The sequence below is a fragment of the Falco peregrinus genome, chromosome 11 (genome assembly GCF_023634155.1).
Source record: "Falco peregrinus isolate bFalPer1 chromosome 11, bFalPer1.pri, whole genome shotgun sequence".
Classification (NCBI taxonomy): Eukaryota; Metazoa; Chordata; class Aves; order Falconiformes; family Falconidae; genus Falco; species Falco peregrinus.
In genome coordinates, this window is record NC_073731.1 from 27817143 (window position 1) to 27829603 (window position 12461).

The 12461-nt window shown below is 52.3% G+C and overlaps 1 protein-coding gene across 1 annotated transcript in view; it reads right to left on the reverse strand.

The window, feature by feature from the left end:
* ITPKB (inositol-trisphosphate 3-kinase B) overlaps positions 1-12461 on the reverse strand; it is a 70275-nt gene that overhangs the window by 14714 nt on the left and 43100 nt on the right. The window contains exons 3-4 of the mRNA XM_055816561.1: positions 1465-1564; positions 624-837 (exon numbers count right to left, since the gene is read on the reverse strand). Of these exons, the coding sequence (XP_055672536.1) occupies positions 624-837; positions 1465-1564 (314 nt within the window). The remainder of the gene's footprint in view (positions 1-623; positions 838-1464; positions 1565-12461) is intronic.

The window sequence follows — 12461 nt, forward strand, 5'->3', positions numbered from 1 at the left end:
CTGGCCAAGTGGCTGCAGCCGGGGATCTTGGCGTATCTGTAGATGGTTCTCAAGGAGGACATGGGTAGTGTTGCTCATCTGTTAGGAAATGTTTCAAGAACTTTACGTGAGAGGCACTAAACCACTTAACACACACATTTTATCTCTGAAGTGTGCACAAGAGCAAAGCGTGAGCACAGGGCAAGTTTCTCGGTCACCAAAGCTGTGCTATTCAAGTGTCTTGATTTCTCTCCCCTGGCGCGCTGGGCAGGATCTCCCACGTTTTGCTCCCTACCCCTTGGCTCTGTACCCCTACCACAGGCAGGGGTGGGTTGCCATCCTCCTAAAAGCTGCTGCGCTGTTCTGGTGTACCCAAACCCAAACAGAGTGCTGCCCCCTCCGCTGCACCAAACCACTTTCCCAGCACTCAGAACAGTTAACAAACAGAGAGGGGAAGAGCCTGGTGTGTCCTTCCCATACCTGGGCTTCCCCACGGCTTGCTCCTCACGCTGTTGGCTTAGCTGTTCCTGAAGACAGGTGTCTGGTGTTCCTCCTTGCATGTTTCAGAGGGTTTTACCCAGGAGATGCCTTTGCTTTGAGTATCCCGTCTTAAAAACTCAAACAATGCCCCCAAGGCCACTCACCTGACCCCCATCTTGCAGTCCATAACGCAGGGGGAGTCAAACTCAGCCAGCAGATCTTCCATCTGGTTGTATCGCTCCCCGTCCTTCACAACATCGCCATGGTAGGCAGGAACATAGGGCTTCAGGACATCATTCATAAGGCGGTCGAGGCAGCGCTGCTCTGATTCACAGTGCTTCTTCAGTATCCTGCCATTGGCCGCTGCCTTGAAACTACCTGAGGGTGACAAGGGACAATGTGACACTTGCTTTGGACAGGGGATGATGCTGTGCCTTCCCCAAACAAGAACCTTGGAAGCATTTCCATTTACACCTATACCCAAGAGAGTCCCCACAGGCTGGGACTTATTGCCCAGACTACCAGATTCACACGTAGTGTCAGAGGTTTATGGCAGGCAATGTCACACCTTAAACGTGGCAGAGACCTGCCCTGCAGCACCCAACACGTTTGCTTCACAGCCTCTGCGTGCTTCATGGTAGGTTCACACTTTTGTCTCTAGGCTCATGCATGGGGCATCTTTGAGCTGGGCAGCATCACCTGCTTTGCTGTGGATCAGCAAGAAGCAAGAAGGCATGGGTCTCACACAAAGGACTCGGCTTTCTGCTGCTCGAGAAAAAAGCAGCAGCAATACCTGCTGGTCCTGGGAGACTGAAAGCACAGAGCACTGCACCTTCACAGCATCCTCCCTAGCATTTAGGTAAGTTACTCTCCTGGGCTAGAGATGTGGGAGCTGAAATCTGTGACATACATGCAGCAGTCAGAAGCAATCGTGGCCAACAAAGCCCATTAATGTGAGATAACGAAGAGCCTTTCAACCGCTCTGCCCCTCCCCATGCTCTGTACCTGCGTGTCCTGCTAGCTGGATCCAAGGGTACTTCTTCTTGAAAGACATCACAAATGGGGACCAGTGCACCATATTCTTGATCTTCCGCCATGACTTGCTCTAAGGGAAAAAAAAAATCATGAAGGTGAATGCAGTGTTTTAAGCTGTTACTGTCCATAAAGCCACTTCAGGCAGCACACAGCTGTTTTGGACAGGGGACGAGGCACCGGAGCCAGCAGAGGATGGAAGCGAACAGAGAATCTGCTCCTTTCCCATTGCCCTGTGCCAAGCTGGAGCCGCTGGACCTCAACTCTACATTCAAAAATCACAAGCAACTTCCCTAAAGTGGATGGCCTCACAGTGTTGTTCCAGTTGGTTCCTTCTGCTGCAGAGAGCCCAGCCATCCGCATCGCCTTGCTCTGCTCCCTGCATCCCTCTGCAGAAGCAGCAGGAACATTAACCCATCCCTGGGTACTGCACTGCACCACAGCAGATGGAGCGGGGCCGGGAGCCCAGGATTTCTACCTGGCCACAAAACTCAACTCCAGCTCCCACAGGGAACAAGAGAGGCTCGCAAAGCGCACATTGGCTCGCCGCCTGGCTTTTGTTCCCATTGAAGGGTAGCTGCTTTGTCCATTAAGCTGGCAACCCACGTGCGGCTGATCCGCCTGCTTTGGCCCATCCATAACTACATTTCAGAGAACAATTCCCTTCTGACATGTTGTGTTTCTCACCAGACAGATTGCGCAAAACTATTTACACGACTGTAATGAGGGCTGCATCGGACATATGAAAGCCTTGTTCGAAGGCTCTTTCCTGAGAGAGTTTTTCCCTAGATTGTTCTGGGGGAACATGCCGCTAGTAAAAGGCAGAGGACAACCTCTTATCTCAGCCCCAGAAGGCAACGGTGCAAACTAATCAGGCAAACAATATACAACAGCGACAATGGTAAAATGCCTTCTTGCAGGAGCTGGGACAAACAGACAGTGTAGTCCTGGCTGCTCTGAGCTACTGGGTTCAGCTGCAGGCCCACAGATAAATTATCCTCATTTGCTCCGTTCTAAAGGCACAGGAGGGAGCCTTCCAGAAAGCCCAAGTAATCTCTTCCTCGTGCTTGGAGAACCGGCCCCTGTTTCAGTAATGCTTTGCAGACAGGCAGGGAAGAGCCAGCGGCCCCGACTTGCAGTTTGGATGCTTGTCGGGGGTGAACTCACGGCACAGGAATCCGTGCTGGGAACTGCTGACATGTTTAAATGGCAAGGAAGAAGCCAGACAAAGATGCTAGTGTCTAAAGCACGGAAATTACATCGAGTTACCCCTGTGCCACACACCAGCCTCGCTGGGGAGCGGGGACACATCGCATGGAGATGCAGGGGCTGCCCACGTGTTGCCCACCGTGGGTGGGAAGGGGAAGGAGAAAGGTCCTTCCCCACCTGTCGTTCCGAAGAGCAGCAGGGTGGCCCTTCCCTGGATGACTGCCCATGGCCGGCAGTGTCCTGGCGTGCCCTGGCACTGGTACAGCAGCGCAGGAGTTTGGCAAGCAGCTGCCCAAGCACGGGGTGACACCGGGCATCCCCTTCGCCCAGGCTCCTCTGTGCCATGGGTTTGCTCTGCCGCTCGGCTTGCTTGCTTTGGCAGGGGGGTCGGGCAGTTCCCTACCTGACATGAGGATGAATGTTTTTATTTCCAAACAGAGTGCCAGAACTTGTGTGCTTTAGCTGTTCTTTGTTCTCCTTTTGGCAGAGAGCAGGAGGGAAGAGGGGGGGTGGGTGTCCCCTCCTTTTGTTTTTAAAATAGTAACATCCAAGTCCTAGCTGATGTCATGAAAAAAAGGGGGAAGAAAAAGTCTCCGAGGGAGTTTGGACTCCAGATGAGTGTGACCCACGTCCTCTAAAGCAAGTAGGAGAAGTCCTCCCCCCACTTACGGCACAGCATCATAAGTCACTCAGTCCCAGGAAACACGCCAAGGCAACGCGCCTTCCCAAGCCAAGATTTTGTTTTTCGGTGGTTAGAGCTTTATGGCTAAAACCTTGAGGTACTTCAAAGCACAGGCAGAATGAAGGCAAGCGGCCCCCAAAGCAGGGCAAGCCACCCCGGCTTCCCCCTGCTCTGGCACTGCCCCCAGCGCAGGGTAACGGCCCTGAGTCCTCCAGAGACACGAAACACCACAGCAAGCCTTCTGCTGAGCTGCACAAGACAGAAAGCTGGTCACTGAGCACACCTGCACGAGGAACAGGCAGCACGTCCCCATCCCTTTAGGGAAACTCTTTCATCCAGGCACCACCTGGGTTCAGGCACACCTTTGGCCAGGCATTGCCAACCCACATTTTAAGGACATGTTTTAAGGACTTGTTTAATGGAGAGGTTTTAGGCGGCTTCATCCATCTCAAGTCACCCTCAACGTACTGGAAATAGCGAGGCAAGTTGCTGCCACCACAGGGATCACCAGCAATTCTGTTTCATGCAGCCCCTTCCCCACCAGCTTCATGGGGGCGCTTGCAGGAGAGAGGAGAGACCATCCCATCTGCAGTTCCTTCAGGAGTTGTTGGATTTTTGTTTTATGCCTGAGCCCCTCCCATCGTTAGGAGGAAAAGTTTGCTGCATCAAAAGGGAGCTCTCCCATGCCCTCAGCCCATCGGGTGTTACTGCCCAGCTCATTTTGCAGAGCAGCCTGCTGGAACCAACTTTTTGGGTGGTGTACCTATCTATACAAAGTACCCTGTTGCTCTGTTGTGGGAGTGCTCAAAAGGCGGTGAGTTTTGCAAGGGGCAGCTCCCCTAGTAAACCAGGAGCTGCAAGACTTCACCTGCCGGCTCTCTGGGGCTGCCAACCTGCTGCAGAGGAGAGAGGGAGGCTGGAGCATGGAGGAGCAACACTGGTTGATGCCCCCAGCGATCCTGCCACCCCCGTTGCCTGAAGATAAAATTCTCCCCAGGAAAGGAATTGCTCCAAAAGGTCATCCTTTGTACTTTTCCCTACAGCTTCAAGAGAGATGTTACGTGGCTGTGACCCATCGGTAGGGTCCTTCACAGCCACTGGGGATGGCTGAGAGCTTCCAGCAAGAGAGCTGCATTTATTCAAACACCAGCGTGCGTTCAGACATTTCAAAGCTGACGGCTTGGCATCCCAGTTGTGCCAACCCCTGTGTCGGGCTTCTGCAGCTGGCCACGGAAAACAAGAGCCACGAGGCTGACACCACTCCAGTCTGACTCCCCGGCCACGCGCAGGGAATAGCCCCTCTGCACTTGGCTGGCTGCTGCCTCCCGCCCTGCCCGGCACTAGGAATATCAAAGGGAGTATTACAGCTATTTACAGGAAAGAAATCTTTAACCCAGCCTGTCAGGAACCGTAAGGGCATTGCCTCCAGGCTCCTCTGAAACTTTGGCTTTGTATTTTAAGAAGTTATTTAGTCCAGGAGCACAGGCACAGCTGTAAAGCACATGGAAGAGTTACCTGCAACTGCTCCCCAGCCTCAGACTAAAGGATTTTTCACCATACTGGAAAAAATAGCTTTTCAGGTGGCGTTACCAAGTGATGCTGGTGAAGGGCAGATACGTGCTCTTCTCATTTGCCTGCAAGGAAGTGAGCACGCAGATTGTCACGATGAAAGCTGAGCATGCTTTCAACTTTTTTGCATGATCAAAGCCAGTGCCTGCTTGTGGCACCCTGGCACCCTGCTCTCCCCCACAACCCAGCTCTGTGGTTGCTTTCCCCCCCAGAAAACTCACGAAGCCGTGCTGACCCACTGTGCCCTTGCACGCACAGCAACAGCACGTAGCCTGAATAAGCAGGGAATACACATGAGGTGCCTGATGCAACTCAACACTTTTGATTTAAAACCTGTTTCAGCATCAGCAAATGCCAACTGATTAGCTGTTAGGTAGCAAAATATTTAGCAACTCTGAAAATACATTTAGTGAGGAGCAGCGCTGTTTTCTCTAATTGTGGGTCACTTGGAAATGAAGCTGAGCAACTGTCAGAACCAGCTCTAAAAATGAACTTTCAAGGATTTCTGCAGCACTCTGCTTCTGCCTCTGCCCTCTTACTGCTTTTGCTCACCACGGAGCGTGGTGCCCCCAGCCAGGAGTGGGATATGGGCCAGAGGAGTTAAGCCCTCCCAGCGACCACCCACAACTGGTTAGTGGGAGAGGAGTGCTGGGAAAACAATTTTATCTGTTGCATGTTTAACTTAACTTATCTGAAGCTTAAAGCAAACTCTAGGGTTTCCCCATCTGTCAATAGAGCTTCATATGGAAAGAACAACATAGGAGAACTTGGTGCCAACCCAGAAGGTCAGAGGATATATTGTGTTTAATTAGATTAAACAAAAAGTGACTGATGAGCGCTCACTGTACATTTTCCCTACAGCACATGGCATTCCTTTCATGTCTGCCTTGGAGATGTGCCCTTCTGGGACTGCCTGCTGCCTCCCTTTCCCAGCATGGACGCTGGTGGAATGTGACCGGTGTTACTCCCCGTGCAGGGAGCCAGTGGGGTGCTCTTCCCTTTCCATGCATTCAGCCAGAGAGATATGCAGTAACTGATTTAATTTGCTGAAATTATGGTTTCCTATGGTTTTATGGGACCAAAAATTCCTGGAAATAGTGGGACCTGGACCTGTATTTCAGTGCTTTTTATTAAGTAGAGCGCGCACTGTTAGAGGCAAGATTACACAGTTGGGGCAGGGGATGGGAAAGAGTGGGAGCAATATTAAAGTAACAATTTTCCTGGTTCTGAAAAGAACTTGAGCCCCTTTCTCCCAGGAAGATCCCGAAATAGCCTAAGATCAGAAGAGATGGAGGAAAACTGTGAGGTGTCACCGACGTCCACCCGCTTCCTGACTGCAGTAGGGTGGCTGCAGCCAAGGGGTTTGCGTAAGTGCCACCCTGGCTTTCCCCTCACTTCGGAGAAAGCCCCGCTCCTGTAGCACGCCGACATCCAACCACCCTGGGCGCTCCTTGCAGAACTGAAACACCCGGCTGCCCGGGCAGCCCCACCGGCACATCCCCGGCTGCCCACCCCTCGCCAAGCGCAGCGGCTCAGGACCAGCACCGCGCCAGCATTGCCCCGCGCCCAGCACCCTCGCTCGCTCCTCGGGTGCCAGGGTGACTCCCCAGACCGCCTCCCATGGGGCTAGCGTGGGTGGGAGGTGCAGCGGGCTGCTCCGCTCTGTGCTTTCACTTCCAGCTCTTCCAAAAGGAGAAGTGCGGCCGTGCTGCCAGGGCCCCCGCGGGAAGGGGCTTTTGGCACAGCTCAGAAGGGCTCCGGGAATTTTTGCTCACAAGTAGGAGGGTCGTGGAGTCACTCCTCATGTCCGCAGCCTTGCTGTTTAACAAACAATGTGGCGAGCAGTTGAGCAGGGCAGACGTTGCGCCGGAGAGCTCTCTCCTTTAATAACTAAATAAGCGGGGGGAGCGTTGGCCCACAGAGTTCACTCCATGTCAGCCTGCTCCGCGGCCTTGCACACGCAGCCAAGGAAAAAGAGGCCATTTAGTTTTCCATGTTTAAAAGAATGAATGTGTTTTCTTTTGGTCTTTAAAAAGTAGTTAAGGTTTCCCTAGTGATGATTGTTTCCCTTGACTGGGAAAAACCTTGTCACTCCAGCCGCGGCAAGGAGGCCAGCTTTGTTCATTGTGCTGGGCGCCGAGGGCAGCGCGGCAGAGCTGGCTGGTACCACGGAATGCCTCCTCCCGCCGCATCCTGGCATGTGGGCAACCAAAATGCAGGATCCCGGCAGAAAAATCCCCCATGACATGCTCTGGAGCGCAATCACTAACGTGCTGCAGAGCTGGGGTTATGCTCTGCTCAGCTTCGCCATCTCTCAGCCCCTTGAACCTCTGCCTCCATCCAGGCGGCAATAAAAAGAGCTCAGTGACTGCCACAGCGTGCACCAGGCTGTGACCACTGACCCTAATGCTGGCAGCTAGTGACAGGCCATATTTTACATCATCTTCCTCCTATGCAAAGTCCCCTTGCCGACGCATTTGCTTCTGTACTGCACCAAACGGCTAAATAGCCTTGTTTTGGCCAGAGGAGCAGCTTGTGATAGGAAGGCTTTGGATCAGAGGGCATTACTTGGTTTGGTCACACAAGGCATTTAATAAAAATTTCAGCAGCTCCCCAAAACCTGGTAGCAGCAATGCCACTCAGGCTCCCGTGGCTGTTGTTGAGAAAAGATAAAGTGAGGCCGAACAGCTGACTTTACTCAAGTTAATATAAGGAAATAGTCTGATGACTGAAAGGCGCTTCTGAGTGCCTAGCAATTCTAGCCCAAACCCCCAAGGCCCATTAGATAAATCGTTTTGATGGCTCGGGTGTAGAAGCTTCTGCCATTTTCCAAGGTCTCCATCTCATTTAGACAGACAGAAAAAAAAATACACTAATATGTGCATTATTTCTTTTAATTCAGATGCTTTGTTTTTCAGAACAGCCTCATTTTAGCCAGCAAGGATTTTGCCTCTTGCAGGAGAGAAGCCACTCCCCTCTGGTGTTGTGGGGAATGCCCTTTTCTCCAGTGGGACCAGGGAGCAGCTCCGCCAATACCAAAGATGTGGGGTAGAGGGTCACAGAGATAAAGCTACTGCCTTCTCTGCCGTCTGCAAGAGATCAGCATGTGCGATAGAGAGGCCTCGGTAAAAACGCCTGAAAGCCAGGAACATCTGCTGGGATCATCGAAAAAATATTCCAGTGTATTGGAAAAAAAAACCAGGAGCTTGCTGCAGGCTCCTTCTTCCTGCCTGTGATGGAGGCGAGGAGAACTGGAAGTGGTGAAGGCAGATGAGCGAGCAGCAGTCCTGCGGCTTGACCTCCCCTCTCACAATGAAAGGAAACGGAGTGGCTGTGGGAGCCAGCTGCACAGAAGTCACCCAGTGCGGAGAAGGACATTGGCAATGTCCTCACCCCCAAAGCACAAGCAGAGCGCAGCAGCGGCGTGGGATCCACGTCAGAGCCACGCTCAGGGTTAATCGCTGCGGAGGGGAGAGGCAGCGTTACACCTCCCGGTCCAACCTGGCAAAGAAGGAAAGAAGCTGAAAAAGCCCAAGTGAGCGCAAAGGCAATGCCTGCGCTGGAGCTCAGAGTAACCGAGCCTCAAAGCTGTGGTTGCCTCCATGAGGCATTTCTTCTTCCTGATGCAGAGCCTTTACTGCAGTAAAGCTGAAAACCTCCTAATGCAGATCAGCCACAACCGACTTTCCCGTAAAGCTGGTTGAATTACTAACTGCCAGCACTAGACATGTTCAGCCTACTTTCCTGAGCGGGAACTGATCCAGATCTCTGGAATTGCATTTGTTATTCATTAAGTACATACAAATAAGGTTTGTTAAGCAATTTTCAGCTTGGAGAAGGTAAAGTGAGTAATTCAGAAACAGCTAATCGCTTTTGGTGGACTGCTACTTAAGCCATACAGTGCTTCTTCCTCAACAACCGGCTTTTAAAAGCCAGCAGGTTATAAAAACACTTGCTGGTAGCCAAAAGCGGGCCTCGGTGAACTGATTTGTGAGGAGAGTGCCGGAGCGCTGCAGCCCATCTGTGCAACACACTGGTGCACAGGGCTGTAGGCAGCCAGATCAGGCATCCAGCTGAGAAACGCTATGTGCTGTCCAAGGATCTGACCCCATATCAGGGAACTTGTCATCAGCTTTGATGGAAACTGCTCCATTTCCATCTGGAGACTTGCGTTTGATCCCTTTCCCAGTTCCAGAGTATTCACCACCGTCTTTCTGGTCCAGCACGTCATTCCTGCTCCTTGGCTCCTCCAGCACAAGTTGGGGATGTGGGCTCCCGAGCCTGTGCTGGCTCTAGCGCTTCTCCTTCTTGTGCTGCTGTTGAGGAAGGACCCCCTTCAGCCTTCCCAACGCTGCTCCTGCAAATGCCAAACTGCTGCTAGCTCCTACATGCCCTCTGAAACCAGAAGATGTGCCCTTCTTGACACCAAACAACTGCACCAGTCTCTGGTCACTTGATTTGAAGCCCAGCTCAGCAGCCTGAATGCCAGAGATGCAGTTTAGGATAGGGCAGAGATGCCAAGACCCCCGACAGAGCACCCCGCTGGGCAGTGGCTTGGTAGGGCGCAGCCTTCCTGCAAGACACAACCTTCACACAAGAGCCGTGCTCTTACATGCCGGGAAGGTGAGACGGGAGCTGTAGGCTTTGCCAGGTCCTCCTGAGAGATGTTCTGCACCCCTGGGTCCTTTGGGAAGGGGGGTCCCTGCCACAGGGCATGGTGGGAAGCAACACAGGTGCTCAGACCAGCAGGAGATAGTAAAGTCCCAGTTATTTCCAGTGTGGCTTATTTAGACTGGTAGATAGAGGTGCTCACAGGACCCAGGCTGCTGCACACCCTCTTCTACAATTTGAAGGCAAATCTTTAGGGATTTAAACCAGGACACTACGTTTACAGTCTGCTTCGAGGCATTTTGGGTCACAGACACCAAACGCAGAAGTAATGTCAATGAGTGAAACAAAGCAGCTTCTAGTACTTGGGGTTTTGAGTCTGATTTCTTTCTCTCTGCTTCAGGAGGCAACCCAGAAATCTTGGGACTGCACTAGTCTGCTCTCCAACATGGGCCATGACGTGAGCTGAAATGCCCTGAGCTCCAGCCCCCAAAGAAGGGTGGGATGCAGGCAGATTTCCTCCCCCCTTGAGGCTCACGGCAGGCACATGCTATGGTGTGATGCTACATCACTCATCTGTTCAGCCTGACTTATTACCAGGCAGGGTGGACATGGGCCAGACAGCGCAGCCACTGACTTCCAGTGCTGTTGTAGCCATCTGAAGTGTCTTCTCTGGCATTAGCACAGAGGCCATCGATACGGATGCTGTAAATATAACACCCTCGGAACAAAATGCCTACAAGGCACTGACGATGCAATAGCAAGGTTATGCAAAAGCAATGCCAAGTCATGCAATGTGAAGCAATCTGCAGGAGAAAGCTGAATGAGGAAGGTCTGGCTTTCAGACTTGAGCTTTCCTGTAGCTGAAACCCCCAGCAGCTCACGCTGGTCTTGGACACAGAAAACATTTCCATCGCTGTTCCCCTGCTCTGCCCACTCATGGAGTTAGCTTACCGCTCTTCTGCTATTTGACCATAACTGAACTTCACTTTGTGGAATATGTGAGTGAGAAATGCATCTCTTCCATGAGCAAGTGAAATGTTCGGATGTGTATTAAGTGCCTTTGGCTGGAGTGGGAAGGCAGAGATGGAAGGGAAGAAAAAAAAGGCCAGGCTATGGTTGTGGTAATTTGTTTAGAATAGAAAATTTTTAAAATTAGTCATAAGCCCTGAACATACCCACATCTACTGGGTATATCAAGTGTAAAAAAGCTGATTTAGAAGAGCAGTTATAAGTTTCATAAACATGACTAAACTCTAAAGCTGAATGTTCAACAGGCGTGACCTTTTAATTCCCCTTTAAATCAGTTTAGCGCTTGCATTTGTGTTTTGAGTCCCGCATGTTTGGATAGCACTTTGATGATTTAAAGTACTGGAGTTTTATTGTCTCTCCTGCTTCGGAGCTGGGACCACAGATCCTCTGCTAAGTGGCTGGAAGAGTTTCTGCTTGCACAGCAGCCACTGGGAGCACCAGCCTGCCTCAGCCGCAGCTCCCGGCACCCCCAACATGGGATGGGCCCCTTTTCCTAGGCAGCTCCTAAATATAATCAGCCATCAGGAGAAATTCCTCCAAGAGACGAAATGCAGTTTGATACTCCTGGTTTCAGATCCTTACAGAAGGAGCAGATCAGAAGGACAGCGGCTTTAGGAAACCTCTTTGCCCAGAGAGCAGCACTGCAAGCAGCCAGCATGCCGCAGGTGCATGCCGGGGCAGCACACACCTCCCTTGCCGCAGCTGCAGACCTGCTGCATATGCACTGTGCGGTGCCCAGGGTGACTTCACACAGCAGCCAAGGGGCTTCTCTTGAGCAGGAGGCCTGGCTCTGTGTCCCAGAGGCTCTGGTCTTAAGACAGCACTGACCCCAAGTGCTACTGAAAACAACAGTAGTCTCAACCTGAATGCGGAGAGAGGCTTGTTACAGCCACTGGTCACCTGCAGACCAGTCTCCCCTTGTGCTGCAAGGTGATGCACCAGCAAGGGCAGTGCAGGTCAGCTTTTACAGCTCTCAGCATTGGTTACTACAGGCACCAGGGCTTGTGGGCAGATACGGTGCTTCTTTCCACACAAATGAGACAGACATAAGCTCACTTGCCACAGACTGCTGCTGAGACCACCTCACGGGCACCCCGGAGACTTTCTCCTTCAGTAACTTTCCACTTCACTGCCCCGAACAGGTATAGGAAGCACAAACCTTGCACTTTAGGAGAAGCTGCTCGCAAAGACTCCTTCCTTGCTGTACACACCAACTAGAGGCTGAGCTGAAGCCAGGGGCTCCCAGGATCATGGCAAGGCCAAGCAAACTACAGGGTTTCAAACACTTTCCAACACAGAGCATCTCATGCTCAGCTGCTCACTCCTGATTCCCTGCACAGCAGCATCAGGCTGTGAACAGAGTGTATGCCCATCGACTCCAACCACATTATCCCACTCCCTGTCCCTGCAGACCCAGAGCCTGCTGCGGCCAGGCTCCTTCAGGCAGGGTGCCTGCCACCGCCGCACCCAGGAGCGGGCTCACCCAGCCCGGCGAGGACATGGGGTGGCACAAGCTCGGCAGAGCAAGAGCACTGGCTGTGCACAGCTGCTGTGCCTTGCAGGTATGAGTGACCTTGGAGAACAGGGCAGGAGGAGGAATTCACGTTAACAGCACACTTCTGCTGCCCCCCAGCCCGCCGCAGTGTAAGGTCTGACAGCGAGCAGACCTCAGCACATCACCAGCAGTAATCTTATCCTCGGCTTCATTTTCAGAGTTAAAGCCCTACGCATGCCCCTTAGCCATTTTAGTTATGAGTCATCGAAAAATGCCAACTTTAGCAATGCTCAGCTTCTGCAGGGTACATACCTCTGCCGCCAAAGCAAACGTCCTGCCACGCCTGCCTGGTTCGAGAGCATCCGACGAGTGTGC